Source organism: Esox lucius, chromosome 16 (assembly GCF_011004845.1).
Source record: "Esox lucius isolate fEsoLuc1 chromosome 16, fEsoLuc1.pri, whole genome shotgun sequence".
NCBI classification, from domain to species: domain Eukaryota; kingdom Metazoa; phylum Chordata; class Actinopteri; order Esociformes; family Esocidae; genus Esox; species Esox lucius.
This window is the reverse complement of record NC_047584.1, coordinates 12,618,477-12,638,332: the sequence shown is the minus strand read 5'-3', so window position 1 is coordinate 12,638,332 and position 19,856 is coordinate 12,618,477. Positions and strand designations below refer to the sequence as shown.

General features: G+C 45.2%; 4 protein-coding genes across 6 annotated transcripts; 2 read left to right on the top strand and 2 right to left on the bottom strand.

Annotated features, from left to right (window-relative positions):
* Positions 1 to 158: 158 nt before the first annotated feature.
* Positions 159 to 4,952, top strand: dbr1 (debranching RNA lariats 1). 2 transcript variants are annotated; one of them, XM_010879972.4, is made up of 9 exons: positions 159 to 264; positions 593 to 840; positions 1,865 to 1,989; positions 2,545 to 2,625; positions 2,708 to 2,793; positions 2,894 to 3,118; positions 3,319 to 3,396; positions 3,534 to 3,676; positions 3,842 to 4,952. In XM_010879972.4, exons 2-9 carry the CDS (start codon positions 644 to 646, stop codon positions 4,563 to 4,565), a joined length of 1,659 nt encoding a protein of 552 aa, XP_010878274.1. In that variant the 5' UTR covers positions 159 to 264; positions 593 to 643; the 3' UTR covers positions 4,566 to 4,952. The 2 variants fall into 2 exon arrangements, with proteins under 2 accessions (XP_010878274.1, XP_010878275.1); XM_010879973.5 differs by lacking the exon at positions 159 to 264 and adding an exon at positions 278 to 472.
* A 144-nt stretch (positions 4,953 to 5,096) lies between these two features.
* rab5b (RAB5B, member RAS oncogene family) lies at positions 5,097 to 11,684 on the bottom strand. Its single transcript, XM_010879976.5, has 6 exons — positions 11,497 to 11,684; positions 8,668 to 8,937; positions 8,322 to 8,473; positions 8,012 to 8,134; positions 7,805 to 7,898; positions 5,097 to 7,424 (listed from the first exon to the last, which is right to left on the bottom strand). The coding sequence occupies exons 2-6, from the start codon at positions 8,828 to 8,830 to the stop codon at positions 7,300 to 7,302; spliced, it is 657 nt and encodes a 218-aa protein (XP_010878278.1). The 5' UTR covers positions 8,831 to 8,937; positions 11,497 to 11,684; the 3' UTR covers positions 5,097 to 7,299.
* An 86-nt stretch (positions 11,685 to 11,770) lies between these two features.
* Positions 11,771 to 17,977, top strand: lcmt2 (leucine carboxyl methyltransferase 2). Of its 2 annotated transcripts, XM_010879975.5 has the most exons (14): positions 11,773 to 12,243; positions 12,595 to 12,719; positions 12,829 to 12,910; positions 12,990 to 13,170; positions 13,280 to 13,436; positions 13,547 to 13,736; positions 13,837 to 13,944; positions 14,245 to 14,332; positions 14,468 to 14,701; positions 14,819 to 15,064; positions 15,168 to 15,265; positions 15,716 to 15,903; positions 16,102 to 16,237; positions 16,477 to 17,977. In XM_010879975.5, exons 1-14 carry the CDS (start codon positions 12,199 to 12,201, stop codon positions 16,642 to 16,644), a joined length of 2,046 nt encoding a protein of 681 aa, XP_010878277.2. In that variant the 5' UTR covers positions 11,773 to 12,198; the 3' UTR covers positions 16,645 to 17,977. The 2 variants fall into 2 exon arrangements, with proteins under 2 accessions (XP_019910360.2, XP_010878277.2); XM_020054801.3 differs by lacking the exon at positions 16,477 to 17,977 and having other exon boundaries at positions 11,771 to 12,243; positions 15,716 to 15,908; positions 16,102 to 16,221.
* On the bottom strand, positions 16,999 to 19,222 carry crygs2 (crystallin, gamma S2). The gene is made up of 3 exons (XM_010879974.5): positions 19,130 to 19,222; positions 18,126 to 18,368; positions 16,999 to 17,292 (listed from the first exon to the last, which is right to left on the bottom strand). Exons 1-3 carry the CDS (start codon positions 19,145 to 19,147, stop codon positions 17,020 to 17,022), a joined length of 534 nt encoding a protein of 177 aa, XP_010878276.2. The 5' UTR covers positions 19,148 to 19,222; the 3' UTR covers positions 16,999 to 17,019.
* Positions 19,223 to 19,856: the final 634 nt, after the last annotated feature.

Below are 19,856 nucleotides of genomic sequence, written 5' to 3'. Positions count from 1 at the left end.
ACAGACTGATTCGACAAAAGTATGATTATTTATATTTAAGACGGTAAAACATATTTTAATGAACATAAATGTAGTTGTATTACGAATGGTTACATCTTGGGATAATGTTTGGATACTTAAATATTTCTATTAAAATACTTGGATTGTGGAAAGCGCTACCAGCGAATCGACTCACCGATTTACATTTGTAAATGTTTGTGCGCATGCGCTCTGGTCAAACTACGCTGAGGTGGGAAAACGTTGGAGTCTTACATTTTGGTTGAGGTAAATAGAACTAAACATCATAATAATGGTAGCTAGTTAACTAACTGTGCATCTTAACTTCAAAGTGCAACATGAGAGAAACAAGTGAACAAGTTAGATTGATTTTAAGAGTGATTGCATATACCATAATTAGGAGACATTTAGCCAGGAGGAACGTTCATTTATAATTCAACATCAATGGCCAGGACAAGTAAATAACCTCTTTAATGTAGGTCAACGTGTGATAAGAAGATAATTTGGCAAGCTGTCTCTGCTGAGCAGCAGAAAATCATTGAGCTAATATGTTAACGCTTTTTTTTATATTTTATACATGTTATCTTCAACTCAGTATACAAAAGCAAGACCCTAAGTTAGGGGAGTCTACAGCCAATCATCAGCCATGAAGATAGCTGTGGAAGGGTGTTGCCATGGTGAGCTGGATAAGATCTACGAGACGATTGGCTACCTGGAGCAGAAGGAGGGAGTGAAGGTTGACCTGCTGCTGTGTTGTGGAGACTTCCAGGCTGTGAGAAACGAGGGAGACATGAAATGCATGGCTGTGCCGCAAAAGTACAGGCAGATGCAGACCTTCTACAAGTTAGTTCATTGCTATCACATGTGATCTGTTTCCTCTTTCTCTTGTAATTGTTCCATTTTATGTTATCCTGGAAAAAATCTTACTTTAGCCTCAGAGATGTCTGTTGATCTCTATGGCTTTAGATCCCATAGGAATCACCAGCCATGTGGGTGGATGGAATCCAACCCTGTCAGTACTACTTTAGTTCACATAGAACAAGCAGGAGATGCTGGATCTTAACCAATACTAAGAAAGCCATTGTACATAGACCTTTAAGGTAGCAGCTGCCTCTTCACCTGCAGTTTCCGGGCCTGCCAGGATTATTAGATTACTGTTTTATCATGAATTTCTATTTTATCATGAAACCATTTCCCAGGCAATACAGTCGGCCGATTTAAGTGACATACCAAGAAACAAAACTGACTATCGTCATTACAAACACTGGCAAAGGAGGCAGACAGACCATCGTCATTATAAACACTGGCGAAGGAGGCAGACAGACCATCGTCATTATAAACACTGGCGAAGGAGGCAGACAGACCATCGTCATTACAAACACTGGCGAAGGAGGCAGACAGACCAGTTAAGGCCAAACTAGCTTGCATAGTGTCAATCTGGAGGATTTGTGCTGTCTGTGAAATCGTGTGATAGCCCACAGGCATGTTAATTTTCAGAAAAGCAGTTTTGAAGATATAATTTAAGTTATTACTGGACAGGAAAGTGATGTAGAGAAGAGAGAGCTTTTGATTAAATAGCTCTAGGTCAGTCTCAAACACACACTGCAACAGCAGGTGCACTGGAGGCAGTTCCAAAAATTCCATCCTCCCCCACATTCCTTTAAAACACAACATGCCACACACGAAAACTGTTCTTTTTTTATGGATTTGCAGCTACAGCTTAGAAAAAAAGGCTGTTATTCTTTACAGCTCATGCCTAGCAAGAATATAAAGCACAGGATATATTTCAGTTACAATGGTAGAAATCAAAGAATAGCGCCTTTCACTATCCATTGAATTGCTCATGGCTGTATGTTGATTCTTGAAGGTACTACTCCGGAGAGAAGAAGGCACCAGTCCTTACCATCTTCATCGGCGGTAATCACGAGGCATCCAATCATCTCCAGGAGCTACCGTACGGCGGCTGGGTGGCTCCCAATATCTACTACATGGGTAAGAGATGAATTCCTTTAGAGCGGTAGTACTAATCTGGGTTCAGGTCCTCTGTGTTTTGTTTTCTTTATTAGGATCTAAACATCCAAATCAAATGCTATCCTGAAGAAAAATATAAACACGTCACGGAACTTTTTCAAATATTTTACTGAGCTACTTTCCAGTATGAGCACACGGACGAGCTTGGAGCAATTCTCTAAAAGTACATTGGAGGCAGTTTATGTTAGAAAAATTAACATGTAATTCTCTGGCAACATCTCTGGTGGAAATTCCTAATTGCAAGCTCGCTCATAGGCCTTTTACTGTGTCCAACACAAAGTGCACTGGAGTAATTAACATTACACAGTTGGGCACAGCTGCTTCTAACATTAAAAATGTTGTTACATAGTGTTATGTCACTCATTGCTTCAAGGCATATTCAACAAACAGAGCAACTGTAACATTCAAGAACGTTTTTGGGGGGGAGAAACAGGTTATCCAGTACACCATTACATAACATACCTGAAAGAAGCATATAACTTTGTCTGATACTTAGAGTGTCTGGTCTCCCATCAGGTTATGCTGGTGTCGTGCGCTACAAAGGAGTACGGATCGGCGGCTTGTCAGGAATCTTCAAAGGGCATGATTACAGGAAAGGTAAGGTCTATAAGCTCGTCCTTCTGTCATCACAAACATATTGCGGCCATCTCTACCATTGAATCAATATCCTTTTTTACAGGCCATTATGAGTTCCCTCCGTATAACCCAGAAACTCTACGCAGTGTTTATCACATCAGGAACATCGAAGTCTTCAAACTCAAACAGGTGACTACCACTCGGGAACGTTCATGTCGTCGATGGCAGGACACGAAGTTCTACCTCAACACCTCGTGTCAAATTGTAACCCCTCCCGTTTCGCCACCAGATCCAGATGCCGGTGGATGTCTTCATGACCCACGACTGGCCTCGTGGGATCTACCATTACGGCAGCACGGGGGAGCTGCTGAGGAAGAAGAAGTTCCTGAGGCAGGAGGTGGAGTCCAACACGCTGGGCAGTCCGGCGGCCGCGGAGCTCCTGGCACACCTGCAGCCTAACTACTGGTTCTCGGCGCACCTCCATGTCAAGTTCGCCGCCGTCATGCAGCACCCGGTGAGCTTAACCGGAGAGACCACTGCATGTATAGAGATGTGACCCCTTTGAGGTCCACAATTGGGACATATCATCATTCTGCATCCACAACGACATTCCCAACGACATTCCCAAGCCAGCATCTTCTTTTATTGTCATTGTGGTCCTGCCAGATCATGTGACTGATTGTCTGTCAATGCTCCCCCCCCCCCCCACTTCAGCCCAAAGGAGATTCCGCTCCTCGCACTACCAAATTCCTCTCACTGGACAAGTGCCTCCCCTACAGGGACTTCCTACAGGTGAGACAGATATGGAGGACCGGATGACTCCGGGAATGGATGGCAAGTAGCTACGATCCAGATGAAACGAAAACCGTACCTAATGGAGAACCTGTTTGTTGTGTTCTGCCCGCTTCAAAGTCCTATTATGTTTTCAGATTGTCGAGGTGGAAGACCGGTCCGGGTCATCGGGTCTAGAGTACGACCCAGAGTGGCTGGCCATCCTCAAGGCAACAGACAGCCTGCAGACTGTCAGCCCCAACTACTGGAACATCCCACAGAACAACGGTCTGCACACCAGGTCTGACAAACACCCCCATCTATCTCTCTCTCTGTCTCTCTCACATCGACATGCTCTACACACCCTGCTGTTTCCAACACATACACACACACACACACACACACACATGCGTAGTTACACACCCACGCGCTTCTTCGTGTGGTAATATTCATTTGTGTTGTCCAGGTGGGACTTTAGCGCGTCCGAGGCTGCCATGTTGGAGGCCGTCGGCGACCTGGGGGGGGAACTGTCCATCCCGGACAACTTCAGCCTGACCGTGCCAGCCTACGACCCGGCCCGGCCCCAGCCCCACGCGCCCCCCAGCTACAGCACCAACCCCCAGACCACGGAGCTCTGTGCCACGCTGGGCCTCACGGACATCTACGCCCAGGTGGGGCAGGGCGGCTACGGGGGTCCGGTGGGAACGGGAGCCCCGGAGCTGGAGGACGACGACGTGCAGAGCGGAGACGAGCCCAGCGAGTACCCCACGGACACGTCGGGCCTGTCCAGCTCCTACAACCCCGATGAGATCACCATCGAAGAAGAGTGGGAGGACGAAGAGGGGGAGGGGAACATAGAGAAGGGACAGAGTCCGGATGCCGTGGTGCCTGAGGGGGAGGCTGGAGAGAGACGGGACTCGGGGAGCCCCCCTGAGCACCCCCCAAGCCGCACGGTACTCACCATGCCTGAGCCCAAGTCAGACCCCGATCGCTCCTCACGTCTGTCCCTCAACCTGCCTCCCCCCTCGTTCTCCTCACCCCCGGGAGAGGAAGAGGAGGAGCACCAAGTACGGATCCCCAAGCGCACCAGTGGGGAGACAGGGGACCCCAGCAATACAGGCAGCACCCCCAGGATCAAACGCAGGAACCAGGTCATCTACACTGCGGTGGACGATGACAGTGAGGACTAAGATTCAGAGGTGAAGCAGTGGGAACTGCAGTCACATACTGGATTCTTATGGGCTTTTTTTATATTATCGGTCAATGCAAACCAACAGGGAGCTGTTTTTTATGAGGAAAATAATCATGATGCCATTTATTTTTTTAAGTCGTCTAATTTGTTTCCTTTTTGTAAATAATAAAATTAGAAAGAAATTGATTTTTTTTAAACGGGTTTGATTTGCAATGAGTCACACTAATTTGGCACATTAGTTTTCTAGTGTGGGTCATCTGCAAAATATCTGTAAACAAATAAACAAAGGTTGTGTGTTACTGTCTTGTACGCCAACGTCATAAATCTTAACACTTTATCATATAATCTTCAGTCTTCTATGCAAATACAGAGATGGGTATCCCTGGATCGTCTTTAGAACTGTGCTTTTTGTGTGACAGAAACCTGGGGTTCGTTAACTTTTAGCAGACCCTTTGATTTAAAATGTTCTTACCCATGACCCCTGACAAAAAACATGTGGCACCATCAGACTAATCTATTGAGACATGGCCTGAGTTCATATCCACCACACGGTGCAGTAGCACAGCTTTATTGAACACTTTACAGAGGTGCTGAATGGGAGCTGGAGTTTTATCCATGATCTGTGAAATTCATTATCACTACACATGACACTGAACTAACCTGTGATCATAAAGAGTTCACGAATGAGTGACTCATGGATTTGTCAATTAAACATCACAATGACAGCCCATGAAACGATTTGTTTTAAAATCAAGTAGGGCTCGTCACATCAATTAGGGTCCTTAGATTCATTCCAGGATTATGACATACATACTCTAGTCAGTAAAATCAACTAATGATTTTGATCAAATTAGGCAAAAAGACATACAGTGCAGTTGACAAGAACAATCGGTACATAGAGCAGCAATAACAACAGTGTACAGTGAGTTAATGGTTACAAGCCATTGTTGAGGTCCAGGGAGATCCTTTACTTTGACTTCTGCCTATTGAACACACTACAAAGCAAATCCAACACAACAAACACAGAAAATAAAACTGGGAGTAGGCACTTCTTGTTTTGATTTTGAAAACAAAGCACCCTTATTCTTAGACACGCATGCACAATTTGAAATTGATCTTTTTCCATCTGTTGAAGTACAACCTACGCACTTCTGCAAATCGGCCACAACTGAATAACACCTCTCCAATATGGTCAAAATCCATCCTATCTACATGTTGGCAAAGTGAAAGAACTGCATGAACCTTTGACCTTTTCAGATCTACACAGGATGTCTGGCTCAGGGGTCAATTTGGAATCCATCTACAATGAGGAGCTCAGTCACCAAAGCTGTCCACACCAGTGCTTTAAACAGCATCAACCCATTAGTCACTGTTAAGTGTTTTATTAATATTTTAATTGAAATAGACCAAGGACAGTTGAGGAACAGACGGAACATGTTGTGTGTATCACGACCCTCGCACTCAAATGACGGTCCAGACACTGCCTGAAGTGCTATCCAAACTGGGTCTCGGTTCTGCTTGTGCCGTGTTGCCTGCGCCTACAGGCAGTGTGTTCACAGAGGAGAACAACCCTGGGAGGAAGCTATACAGGGCAAACAGATCTGGACCCAAGCTGTGGTTTTGAGGTCAATACCTACTTAATGTTATCCATAGGAGGGACAAGGAGATTCTCCTTATTGCTTTAAATGAGCAGGAGAAACTGCGGCCCTAGGTGTTAGTAGTTGTGTGCTAGGCAATGGATTGTTAGAAACCATGTTAAATTCCTGTCACAGCCAGACAGACATAGCATAGAGCAGACTCACTGAGTCCCAACAGTTAATAAACACTGCACTGCAAGTTCTTCAGTGTATATTTACATCTGTAGGTGGAAGTAGAAGAGAGCTGGAGATTGGGGCGGAGGAGGGGCCTGGATGATACCAGGCTGGCACCAGAAGGATGATGTCTCAGAACACCGCTGCTCTGAGCAGTAATCGATGTAAAGGCTGGGGGGCTTAAAATAAATAAGGAGGCCAGAGAACATAAGGCAAGAGAAGAGGCCATTTACAGTTATCCCTCTCCCTCGTGGGATTTGGGGTAACCTGAACCATCTAATATGGATATATTTAACACGGGTGATTCTGTCAGCGGGGACTGAGGTTCTAAAATGGATCAGGCCAAGGCTTCAGGATTGGGTTAAGGTTGTCCAGGCTTCCAGGGGCTCAGAATGGGTAATGAGGGGGCATTTAGGACAGCTCTGCCCCTCTCGGGAGCAGCAATGACAAAACTTTAAGGAGGGAGTAGGACATGCTTCCCAGTCACTCTTACATTCCCCTCTTTGTTTAGACTCTCACCCCATCTTTCCTACTCAAGGACCGACACTGCAGTTGATTGCATAATAAAATGGAACCATGATTAAAATGAATCAAGACAGAATGCAAAACAACACCCACAACGCTTAGTGCTTAATACTATACAAAGTCTTGTCACTCTCTCACTCTTTTATTTCCCTCTGCCTGTATTCAGTCTTTGTCGGACCTCTGTCCCGAAATCTCTCTGGCGTCGGTTGGTGAGGGAAACATTCGCAAAAAACAGCCATCCTCTTAACACTCCTCTTCCTTCCCCTCTCTCGCTCTCTCTCTCTCTCTCAGCGGCTGTCTGGGTGGATGGGAGGGAGGGAGGGTGGATGGACGGGTGAGCGGGTGTCTCCTTGCCCGACCTCAGAGGTTGGTAGTGGGGAGGCCAGAGGATCGGTCCTAGTTCCCTCCCCCGCCTCCACAGCAGGACGAGGTGTTGTGGGCGTCAGGGTCCTGTAGGTTCACTCCCCTGTGTCGGGCTGCATGTGTCGGGTTCTGGGTGTCGGTTTTTGGCATCTTTTTGGCTGCAGAGACAGTGGAACACACTTGGTTTAAAAGTCAATGATTATGTTTAATGGTAATATCACAGCCTCAGCTTTGGGTCTGACTTATTCTGGATCTATATAGTCGAAAAGAGACGAAGATCTTCTCTGTAGCCTTGGCATGTGTGGATTTGATTCTGTGTTAGTGTGCATGTGTTATTTTTCTACTTTACGCACAGTATCTGTTCCGTTTCAGTCAATTCAGGAAGTGCACTGAAATTCCAAATCCAATTCTCTCCTAGGCTTTGCAATAAGGAAAAATGTGACTTGGAATGTTAGTGTACTAACACCTGAACTGACTGGAATTAACATGAAATGAACCCCAACCCTGCATTAAAGGAGCCATGTAGAACACTGCTCACCAATGGCCAGGAACAGTTCATTGACATTCATGGCAGTCTTAGCAGAGGTCTCCATAAAGAGAAGCCCAGTGTCTTCAGAATAGGTCTGGGCTTCCTGTCACAGGCCACACACAATGGAAAGACAACCGTCCGTCAGTATTGGGAATATCCAGTGTTTGACATATTGACGGACACAACATCTTACAGAGTCAGTGTTGAATACGGTACCTCATACTCCACCAGTCTCTTCTCAGCCAGGTCTGCCTTGTTCCCTGCCAGAGCGATGACGATGTTGGGGCTAGCCTGCCTCTGTAGCTCCTTCACCCAGGCTTTAGCCCTCTCAAACGTCTCCTGGGAAAGATAAAGTAGAGGACATTTGAGAGGGGAGAGGAGGTGAGGTTAAAAAAAGAGTTGTGAGTTGGATAAAATACAACATAAAGAAACACGGCCATATAAATCTATACAGTATAATACATAAAATGTTTATGCCATAAGTTAGCATTGAGCAAGCAACTCTGCGGTGCGCTAACAACCCTACCGGCTTGGTGATGTCGAAAACCACAATTGCAGCCTGTGCACCGCGGTAGTACATGGGAGCGAGACTGTGGTAGCGTTCCTGTCCTGCAGTGTCCCAGATCTCAAACTTCACCGTAGTGTCGTCTAGACACACTGACTGGGCCAGGAATGCAGCTGAGAGACAGAGATTTATACAGGATGTAAAACGCAGTCCTTTCATCATAGTCCAGTAAAACAGAAGCTTTTGCTGCAGTACTCAAGGAACAGAGTGGCCCAACCCTGAACCAGTGAACACCTCACAATTATCTTCATCCTCTTCATCACCTTCCACCCTCCCCCACCCCCACCCATGTTCCATTCCTCATTACCTCCGATGGTGGTCTCCTGGAACTCATCAAACTGCCCCTTGACGAAGCGCAGTACCAGGCTGGACTTGCCCACAGCCATGTCTCCCAGGAGGACCAGTTTAAACTGACATATCTTTGTCTGGGGCAGCGTGCCGTTGGTTCGTCCACTCCCTCTGGTAGCCATGGTGATGGAAGTAAGGAGGGCGAGGGGGCCTCCCAGTGATGGGAGCTTAGACAAAAGGAGACTCTGGGATTTGAGGTCTTTTCTGTACCTCTCTTCTCTTTTTCTGTCTGGAGATGGGAATTATATGTAGACTGTTATACTCTTTTTGCACTAGAAAAATAAATCAGTTGTTTAAACCATGGTTTGTCAAACGTGGGTCCACAGAAGATTTAAAACAATAAATGTCTAATTATTTTTACACTAAATGAAATATTGGTTATATTATACAGAACATAATATTATTTTGTAAAATCTCAAAACATATAATTATTTTATTTATTTGTGACAGTTTGTACAGTCCTGACTGTCCAATGCTCCAAATGCTGAGCCTTATTTTTGAAGAACTTTATATATTAAATTAAAATGCACAGATGGATTTGTAAATGTTTCCTTTATATTAGTCATTTAGCTTTTTTTCTACTTTTTGATTAGTGGCAGACTAGCCTCTTAAACCAGGCCTAGGCCAGACGAAATAGGAAGTGTGACCTCGCAAGACTAGTGGCAGACACATTCAAAATGGTTTTCTTTGAACTGCAGTGGGGCTGCAATGAGTTGATTATACTTTTGTACAGTGCATACTTTTGAATAAACGCTTGATACTTGTCTCGGTAAAACTTTCTCACCATCCCTATTTACAATGTCATTCATTAACAAGCTGCCTACATCCAACCGTTTCCCCAAGGAATCATTCTATCAAAACATTCAAAACTTCTATCAGAAATATTTGTATGAAAAATAATTATGTTGCTTGTAAAAGCATTCGACACCTGTACTTTGGAAATTCCCAGTTTATAGTGAAATTGCTCTGTCAAAGACACTACTACCTTACCCTTTTCCATCACCTGTAAACCATTAAAGTTTTCTGCCTTAAAAAACACTGTTGAATGTTCATTGGTCAGGGGTTTGAATCTGAAGGAAAATGAAGACCAACAAGCATTCTGCAGAAGTTAATGATAAAGTAATACGTATGTAAGATTTTTACTGTACTACTAGCATAAGTATTAACTACAAAATACATTTGTAATTCATATTTTAAGTTAATGTTTAAAAAACACCCTGGACTAGCTAATACTACCTTGATCTTGTTCCAAAAGGGCTGAGGAGGAAAAATGTTGTGTTATAGTATTCTAGACAGTGCCCCTTTAAACCTCAATGCTTAAACAAGAACGAGACTTGTAATAAAAGCCATTGTAGACTAACAATCACTTTGAATGAGCTCCAGAGTTCAGTGGCTAGTAGTGAAGTTATGGTGCACCAGTACAAATCACTGGCCTGTATGAGCGAAGAAAAATGCTGTTACTCAAATAGCACCATCTGAAAGCATTTCAGGAAAAGCATGAAAGTTAACTACTGTGGTCAGATAAGACCAAGATAAAAAAAAATGTACTATGCACAAACTTACTGCCCACGCAAGACAGATCATGCTATATGGATGCATTTTGAGGAACTGGTAATCTTGTTATAAGTGAAGAAAGAGTGGATGGGACAAAATACATGGAAATACTGAAAGAAAACCTGCTTCAGTCTGCAAAAAAAATAATTAAGATTGGGAGGAAATTCACCTTTCAGCAGGACAATGACCCTAAGCACAAGGTCAAAACAACACTGAAGTGGCTCAGTAACAAAACGGTGAATGTCCTAGAGTGGCCCAATCAAAGCCCTCAAATCTCATTTGTGCCAATGCTTAATTGTTGTCCAAAAGCAGTGTCCAACCAACCTTAAAAGCCTCTTCTAAATATTAATTTGTTCAAGTTGAATACTTACAAATTAACATATTTCAGTGTACATTTTTCATACAAATATTTCCCAACATAAAACGAAAATCCCCTTATAACAACCATTTGAAATTGAATAATGAGAGAATTGGTCTAGGCTCTGAATACCTTGCAAGCCACTGAACATTTTGAAGGTCCTTGACATTAAAAGTTTGGCAACCCTTGGCACAAATTACAGAAGCTGACATTCAGTCAGAATGGTCAGATCTATGACGTAATTATTACATGACCGAAAATTATGCTCATCTGCACAAAACTGACTGACTGACATTAAGATATTTTCAGCTGCCTGGTAGTAGTGTCATTTCATTGTGTCGCCCTCTTGGCCCCAGCCAGCGGAATTGTGCTATGTAAATATTTATGGTATTATAAATATACTGCCATACGGGTCGTGGTGCGACCGAAACTAGGAAGCTTTGCGGTTCGACGACCAAGATAGCATAGAATGGTCATGTTCGTTGCGTGTTGATGTCCCATGCACTCCCCACTGTCACATGAATCAAAACCCTGGAATTTCGCAAGGCAGCGAGCTATTACAGGGAAATGACAGCATTGTTTTTTACTATCATCACCACCAAGCTGAAACCACGTAGCTATGCTTTGCTATTTAAAAATAATAAAAATCCTCCCTCATTTAGCTATATACTTTTTTTTAAATCGAAGTATAGCGTTGTGCAGGTATTGTCAGTTGTTAGTGTATATCTCTGTGTGTAAGAATGGAGTCCTTGTAGCCGAGTCACTTTAATGCGGATGAGCCTATTCCGCCCCATCGACGACCGCCTTCCCTCTCAGCCTTGCGGATTCATATCCCATGTTTACTCGAGGAGTAGACAAAAATGAATACATACTTACCAGTGACAGTATACGCGCTGTCTCTGAAACTCAGGGATCCCCGTCTTGAATCCTTTACCGTTAACAATTTATCAGCTGGTAATACGACTAACACTTCCTGCAAATTCGCGCAGTCGCACTAATAACGCAGTCTCGTTTTCCAGATAATGTGGATGCAACCCGCATTCCTTTACGTTTCAGTGAAGTCCAACGCAGCTACCTCCAGCGTAGATAGTACCGTAATTATTGACAAAAAATTGTTTTTAACATTAACCGCATCCGAACCTAACTGCTGCAATAAACACATAGATATTGTGTGGTTCTCATATGTTTGTTTTGAAATCGTATATTATGCAAATTATAAAATTGTATTGCAGATTATTAATTGTACCAACGTATTTGGGATATATACTGACATCGCACAGACAAACGTTCCTCCGTACCACAGGAGTGCGCAGTTACGTTTTCAGCCCGATCATACCGAATGATTTTCAGTATCACGTGACAAAGCTGCAAAATCAAAATACATATTTTTAGTTCCAGAACATGCTGCTAATTTGGAGGGCTACTGTTAAATAATATTACTGTAGTTTTTAAACAGTGACCTACTACTGAATCAATGTACTAATTAAATTCACTAACCAATTCCATTGATGAAAGAAAATATTCACATGGAAAAGTAATAAAGTGTACGTTGCAACGTTAGCTTACTAATTCCTTATTATGTCAGTGAACAAAAAGAAGCAAAAGCAAGCGAGAGATGCTGCGGTATGTTCTGTATTTCTTCACGTACATCTAACGCAATAACTGCAATAATACTTTAGTAACAGGAGCACAGTGACATCAAAGTATGGTATAGCAGTGAAATAACTGATTATGCATGCTTTTTATTAATTTGTTTCCGCCAGTAATGTATTTTTGTTATTTTACATGACAGTTTTACTCAAGAAAATGTATTGAACGTTTTGAAGCGTTACTTTTTTCAAATGCTCTTATGCTACCGGCCATTAACCCTAAAATGGTCAGTCTGTTTTTGTCGCTGTAGTGGAGTTTTTGTCGCTGTAGTGGAGTTTTTGTCGCTATGCGGTTGTGATAATATTGCATCGTGAACTTTTTCAGGTGCAGGGGACCAATGACAGCAGTGTGCTCAGTAAGGTGTCTGCCGCTACTCAGGGCTACTTCCTGGATGACTACCTGAAGCACTTCGTGTGTAAGGTGTATAGGAGAGCTCCTCTCATCAACAGGTTGGACAGACAGCACCACAGTGTATGTGCGCAAATTCTGAATACATGAGTACATTTAGGATGACCTTCTTGTTATGTATTTGTTCGTGTTTTTGTATGTCTGTTGAAGGGGTTACTATGTACGCTGGAAAGCTATAGACCACTGTGTCAAGCAGTTTCTGCGGGTGACAGAAAGCTGCCCCAGGAGACAGGTAAGGTCAGCCTGTTCCAAAGGGGTTTGTGCTGTCTTGCCAAAACCAGGCAAAACATAATGCAAAACCCTTTCTCCAGGTGTTGACTCTGGGAGCGGGATTTGACTCGCTTTATTTTCGTCTGCATGCCGAAGGGGCTCTGAACGGGCTGGTCCTGTTTGAGTTGGACTTCCCAGACGTCACGCGACGCAAGGCTGCTCTGATCAGTAACAGCACTCCGCTCAAAGAGTGCTTGGGTCCCTTCTCACACTCAACCACAGGTACACTTTACGTCCAAACACACATCCACACACATAAACACACAAGTACACACACATGTTTACAGTGTTAACACTACAAGCTCTCCAATACATCTGTGTTTGTGTCCAGGCCCTGTGTATGTCCACGGGGATCAGTACTGTCTGCTAGGGGTGGATGTGAGAGAGAATGCCCAGGTGGAAGAGGCACTTAGCGGGGCTGGTCTGGACTGGAGTGCCCCTACCCTGCTACTGTCTGAAGTGGTTCTCACTTACATGGAGACTCAATGGTGAATAGCTGTTGAGTGCTCTATGTGTAGGCATGTTTTTGTTGTTGGTTTGTTTGTGTGTGTTTTTTGTGTGAAGAATTACCTGTAATTATACTCATTCTCTTGACCAGGTCTGATGCTGTTATTTGCTGGGCTGCTAGGCTACTCCCCCAGTCACTGTTCGTTATGTACGAACAGATCCGCCCCCACAACCCATTCGGTCGCGTCATGGAGGACCACTTCCTGAAGCTTAACTCAACCTTGCACGCGCTCAGACGCTATCCAGACCTGGCTGCTCAGACAAACAGGTTCCTGGACAGGGCAAGTGTGGTTGACTTAAGTTAATGCAGCCATTTAAATATCCATCACCACTGTGTGACAAGTGTTATTTAGTGTGTTTGCTGCTGTGTGTTGTGAACAGGGTTGGGAGCAATGTGTGTGTCTGGATATGAATGACTTTTACCTGGGTCATATAGCAGAGAAGGAGAGATGCAGAGTGGAGAGCCTGGAACCCTTCGACGAGTTTGAGGTGAGTTCCTCTGATCTATGTAGCCCTCACATTTCTGTGTGACAGTGGGCATATTTCAGGCATGCTCAGTGCAAACTGGAATATTATGTTTTTCAACAGGCGTGTATTGTAGCTTGTATAAGCATGTCACTAAATCAACAAGGACCCTTTCAGATTTAAAGCTTTTCTCCTGACTCACTGGTCGAAGAGGGCTTTGTCATCAACGATGCATGTTTTGGGCTCTTGTAGGATGTAAACAATCACTCCACCGTTACTGACCATTGTTTGACCATGTTTCTGATGTGCCTGTTTGTATTCCAGGAGTGGCACCACAAATGTTCTCACTACTTTATTCTCACTGCCTCTAGAGGCTCTTTAACCAGCCAGGCTCTGCTTAGCCACCCAACAGGTATGTTGTAACCCATTTTCAAGTTAAAATGGTCTTTAAATACAGTGCCTTACAAGAAAGTATGTTTAAAAAAAAAAATGATCACGGAGAACACTGGATGTTTTACGTGTCCTCTCCTGTGACGACCCACAATAGGGTCTCCAATCCCTGCGGTGAGGGCTTTGCTGAGCTCCCATTCCCTGGTTGTGAGGCCCATGGATGGGGATCTGTGCGTGGAGGGTCTGGGGATGGCGTCCGTCTCCCTGGCTCCCGGTCTGGTACTACTCAGTGGGGGCTCAGGCCGAGGGGGTAGAGGGCACATAGCCAGGGTCCTCGTCAGGAAAAAGGCCGGCTGGAGATGTGCCTCTGTGGATTCATCTACAGACTGGGGTATGAGGGCTGAATGGATGTGATACTGGGACAGGCCCAGTCACACTTTGGCTCTAGCTGCAGGTATCGTCTATGTATTCCGGTTCAGGTCGTGTTCAGGCTCTTTTCTCTTCACAGCGGCCAGACTGCATCACACTGTCACATTGGTGCCCGGGTGGGGAGCTGTGGTGTTTGGTGGCCGATCCTCCCCACTAAATCCAATCAGAACGCTACTAAGAGTGACCGGTGATGCGTGTGACCTGACAGACCCTGTCGCCCCCGGTGACCAGGCCTTAATGAAGCTCTCTGTGACGGAGATGGTCTGTAGCGGCCAGCCGCCTCGACCGAGATGGAGGCACACTGCTACCTTGCTGAGGCACAAAGGCGAGTGACCTTGCACGTTGACCTAAAGCAGTTATGTCAGCAGCGATTACTGTTTAGTGGAGTTTTTGTTTAATCGGCATACATGTCTTCTCGCTTCCTGTAGGTCAGAACTTCCTGTTTGTTTTCGGAGGACGGAGCGAAGCCGTGGCTGGGCTGGGTGATGCTCACTTCCTGTGTATTGATGACCAGCGTTGGACTGAGGTGTTTTTTCTACTCTGGTTTTCAGTATATCCCCCCCACTGTGATATCTAGCTGTGGAAATACAACAAAATGAACTTAGCCAGAGGCAGAGCTTTAATGGGTGTGTGTCACCCATGGCAGCTAATCAGAGGAGGCCACAAGATTGTCTTCTAATTATTAAGCAGAATAAAAATGTATTTTGAATTTAGTTGTTGATATTACTATATGCAATTTAGAGAGAATACTGAAGTTGAATTGATAAATCATCTACATTTGTGTTATGATTCCATAATTGAATTTTTAGGATTGATTAATCTGTTACCGTGGTTAACATCAGATCTTGCAGGATCGTGAGCTTAGGGTGTGAACTGTGAAATAAAAATGTATACTGTGTGTTTGTGTTTGTATGCCTGCGTGCGTTCTTCGCACCCGTGGGACTCAAAGCTAAGCCGCCCCTCAACATTTTTCTAGATTCCAATAGAGGGCACAACACCTGAGCCTCGCTTCTCCCATTCAGCCTGTCCTTATGCAGGAGGGGCGGTGATCTGTGGAGGTTTGGGTGGAGGAAGTGTTCCTCTGGGAGATACCGTCATACTGAGGCCCACCCCCACAGGCTTCCGCTGGGAGAAACTGCTTCTCCTACCTGCTCTAGTGCCCAGGTGCGGTGCGTGAACAAAAAGTCAAGTGGCTGATACTTGATTTCCCAGTATGATTTCACATTGTGTTTGGCGTCAAGTTTATTGCCTGGGTTAGTGGATTGATGACACACCCAGCCCACCTCTAAATGTGCCTTAGGTATTGTGCTGCTAAATGGGACATTTGTTTTGACGTGACACATTGTTCATTGTTCATTCCAGATATTCCCACTCCGCTCATGTGATTGGTGATCGGCTGGTGTTGGTGGGCGGGGTTTGGCTACAAGCGGACGGCGTGCCGGGGGTTGCTGTTGCAGACCTGACCACAGGGGCCAGTGTGGAGTTTGGACTGGACACAGTGAGTGCGGATGGCATTGACCTGATATATAACTAAAGTACCCACGCACTCACTGATCTCACTCCAAATGGATCCTTCTGCAGTGTACAAACAGACACACTTTACACATTCACAGACACAAAAGTAGACACACCCAGACAACCTAACCAAATGGAATCACCGTACACATGGTTTTTCCGCACCACACGAAGGATTCACTGACTGCCAGCTGACATCCCTATCTGTCCTCCCCCTTCAAGTCTGCTGTGCCCTGGCCTCTAATGCTGCACTGCTTTTGCTCGGAGCTCCTGGATGACTCTGACGGGTCGACGACGGTGGCTCTGATCGGTGGAGGAGGAAACTGCTTCTCGTTTGGGACTCATCACAACCCCGGCCCGGTCACAGTAGATCTTAAGGATGTTCTGTGACGTTTCGTCACTAGAGATTACAGTGACGATGAGGACCAATGCTGGTGGAGTGGGTGTGGATTTGATAAATACCACAAACCACCAAGATGCCTGATTGCATTAGAACAGTAAAAAGTTGTGTGACGTCATACCTGTGATATACCGTGTCAGATGTGTCGTTTCAGGGTCCCCCACCCACAGAAGGAGAGACAACCAAAGATGCCCTGCTTACCAGCCAAGTTTGTTTTTATTTTAGTTGAGACCTCAGTAAATTCACAATCAAAGGACTCAGCAATGGGACAGGTGTTACTAGAAATCAGGAAGTATTGGCGTTATTCATAGTCCATATTATGTTTGGTTCAAGGTGGAGGTTGGTTGCGTTCGGGCTGGGGGGGCTCACTCCGTGAAGCGTCTGAAGGACTGGACAGCGGGGCTGACGGCGCCCCAGTCTCCAGGCTTCCTGTACTCCCCCTTCTCCAGGAAATACTGCCGACCGCGATAGTTGGGGTGCTCGTAGAAGACCCACCAGCCGTCCAGGACCTTGCAGGAGCACACCTCCCTCCAGCGGTACTTCTCCAGGACGGAGGGGCAGTCCTCGGCAGCCTCGAAGGCCTGGCCCGCAAAGTCAGCCTTTTCATACAGCTGCATCTTGTACTGGGTCCCGCTGGTCTGAAGGGATGGGGGTGCGGGGTGGTGGTGTCAGTGCGGGTGGAGGCAAGGGGTTAGTGCAGGGGATTGGGAAAGAAGGGGGAGGGAATGTGGGGTAAGAGAAAGGGGGAAGGGGGGATATATAGGGAGATGAGATTCTTGGGTTCTGTTTTTTTGAGGGCTCGCATGCCAGGAAAGTGGTAAACAAACATGTTTTGTAAAGAACTGTTCGGTTTGCTGATGTTCCCTACGACCTAAAATCTTTTGTATTCGTCACCTGTTTATTCCCTATGCAATGTTTTAGATGCTTCAGAGCCACATGAGAAACAAAACACTTTTTCATAACTTTGCCTGCTTTTTTTGCTTTTCTTCCACAATTTGTCTGTATATTCTGTACCAGAGTTGTGTCAAGGTTAGAATATCAATAGATTGTACCGTGCAAATGTAGCTCTGATCTTGACTGCCAGTTTGTGAGCTGGTCTATATAGTGGTATTGATCTCCATGCTCTGGCAAAGCCCTCAGGTCCTTGGTGAACTGTAACTGTCCTGTGGCTGACCCAGTTGGGTTTGGAAGGCCTAATATTCTCTGCCCAACAGTCTGAATGGGGCTGTCTGAACATACCCTTTTAAAACCAGTCCTGCTATCTCTATCATAGCTGTCTTAGATTGATCAGTTTCAATACAATTACACACCAATTGTAGCCTATGTCTTGTAAAATGTGTCTTTGTCCTAAAAAAAACATGGTGCACCGCATTCAGACACTGAAGTGTTACTTTAATTCAAGAAACCTTCAATTTGAAACCGGGTTCTTTAGAATGCTGTAGGACTGGGACTAAGGCAATGGCTGACTTACAAAGTGGATCATCTTGCAGGAGCTGAGGCGGTCGTTGAGGCCCATCCAGCGCAGGTATTCGGGGTACTCTCCCCTGGTCAGGACGTACTGGTAGCCCATGTAGTTGGGCCTCTCGTACACCACCCAGGCACCGCTCTCCACACGGATGGAGTTGCAGCGGCTCAGGTAGGCATGGAAGTCGGAACAGTCGCTGTCACACTCATAACGACGGCCCTGGAAGTTCTTATCCTCGTAAAAGACAATCTGGAAGAGATATGAAGGGTCACAGAAGGGAGTGGTGATGTGGCGCAGTTCTTGTGTTTTGGTAAATCTGGACTCCACTCTAGGAAAGCTTTTTAGAAGATTAATGGATTTTGTCCAACTTAAAATATTTCTAAGTAATGGGGTCGTGATATAAATGATCCGGCTAAATCAAACCCTCCTGGTGGATGATGACCAAATAATGAGCATTCCACTGAACAGATTCTGGATGGCTTTTTTTCTCTGCCGGAGTTAGTCTTTCTGGCCTGGGATATTTTAAATGTAAATATTTTCAGTAGCAGTTGAATGCCAAACCAAAGACAAGATTTTCGATCACATTTGTTCATAATCCAAGCAGACAATCGTACGACCGTTTATGTAGGAGTGCTGAACAGCTTTTACCATCATTACAGGTTGCAGAAGGTATTAAGCTGTGCTGTCCAGCAATGGTGCCCACTTCCCTGCCACGGAATCATACACAGTGCTACACAAATGCTGTCAATATTACACTTAGACATTACAATGATGTGTTTTTACATTGTTGTTACTATGGCTTTGGGCAGCCGGACAAATCGATCAAGTTAAACACAAAATGTATGTCAGCCGTCCTAGAATTTTACCAAACACCACAGAAAACCGCTGCTATGCCATGGTCACCATAGAGGTACACCTGGGTATCCTGTCCATCCTATCTACACTATAGAACCTGCTCTGACGGAGCCAAAACCAGCCCTGTGCCAAGCGGCCATGTCCCCGTTGCTCACCCTGCCCATTTTGGACATTGTATGTCGGCAAAGCTCGGTAGGTAGCGGTGGTCTGGTGGTCTCCCTGAAGTCTGGATGTTGGATGCCTCTGGTCCTGCCACCCAAGCCCCTTTTATATACCCAGCCTGACAGTTTTATAAACAGCGGCGGCTATGAAGGGAACAATCGCTTTGTCATGAAAATGAGATCCAAAAATTGAGTCAGTGATTCTAGTGCTATTCAGTTTTTCCAGAAAAGCGAAGCGGGATTACGGCATAATGGCAGTACGATGAGAGCCCATTGACCCCCTCTCTGCTGGCTTGCTGAAATGTCCCCCAATTCAACTCGGCCCCTATACCCACAACACACCCTTTCTGTATGCCACCATGCCAGTTTGCACCCCACACAACCAGCCTGTGCTGGTGCCCACCGCCTCATGCCAAGACCGCCAAATGTGCAAACTGCTGTCCAGACGCAGAGGGATTTGGAGCATCCATTACTTGAAGTGGTACAATCTCTCTCCAGCCATGGCTTCACCTGAGCACAGCAGCAGAGGAGACAGGTGTTTCGGTGTTCACAGGGTGTGTTCATTAGACATTTGAGGTGCAAGGTCCATTACACCAGAAAAACAACTACGAAACATGAAAAGATATTAAGCGTGCAGGTCAATTACTTTCTTCCATGCCTTCTCTGGGGGCCAATGAATGAAGAGAAATGGAGTGGGACGAGGGTATTTGTCAACATCTGC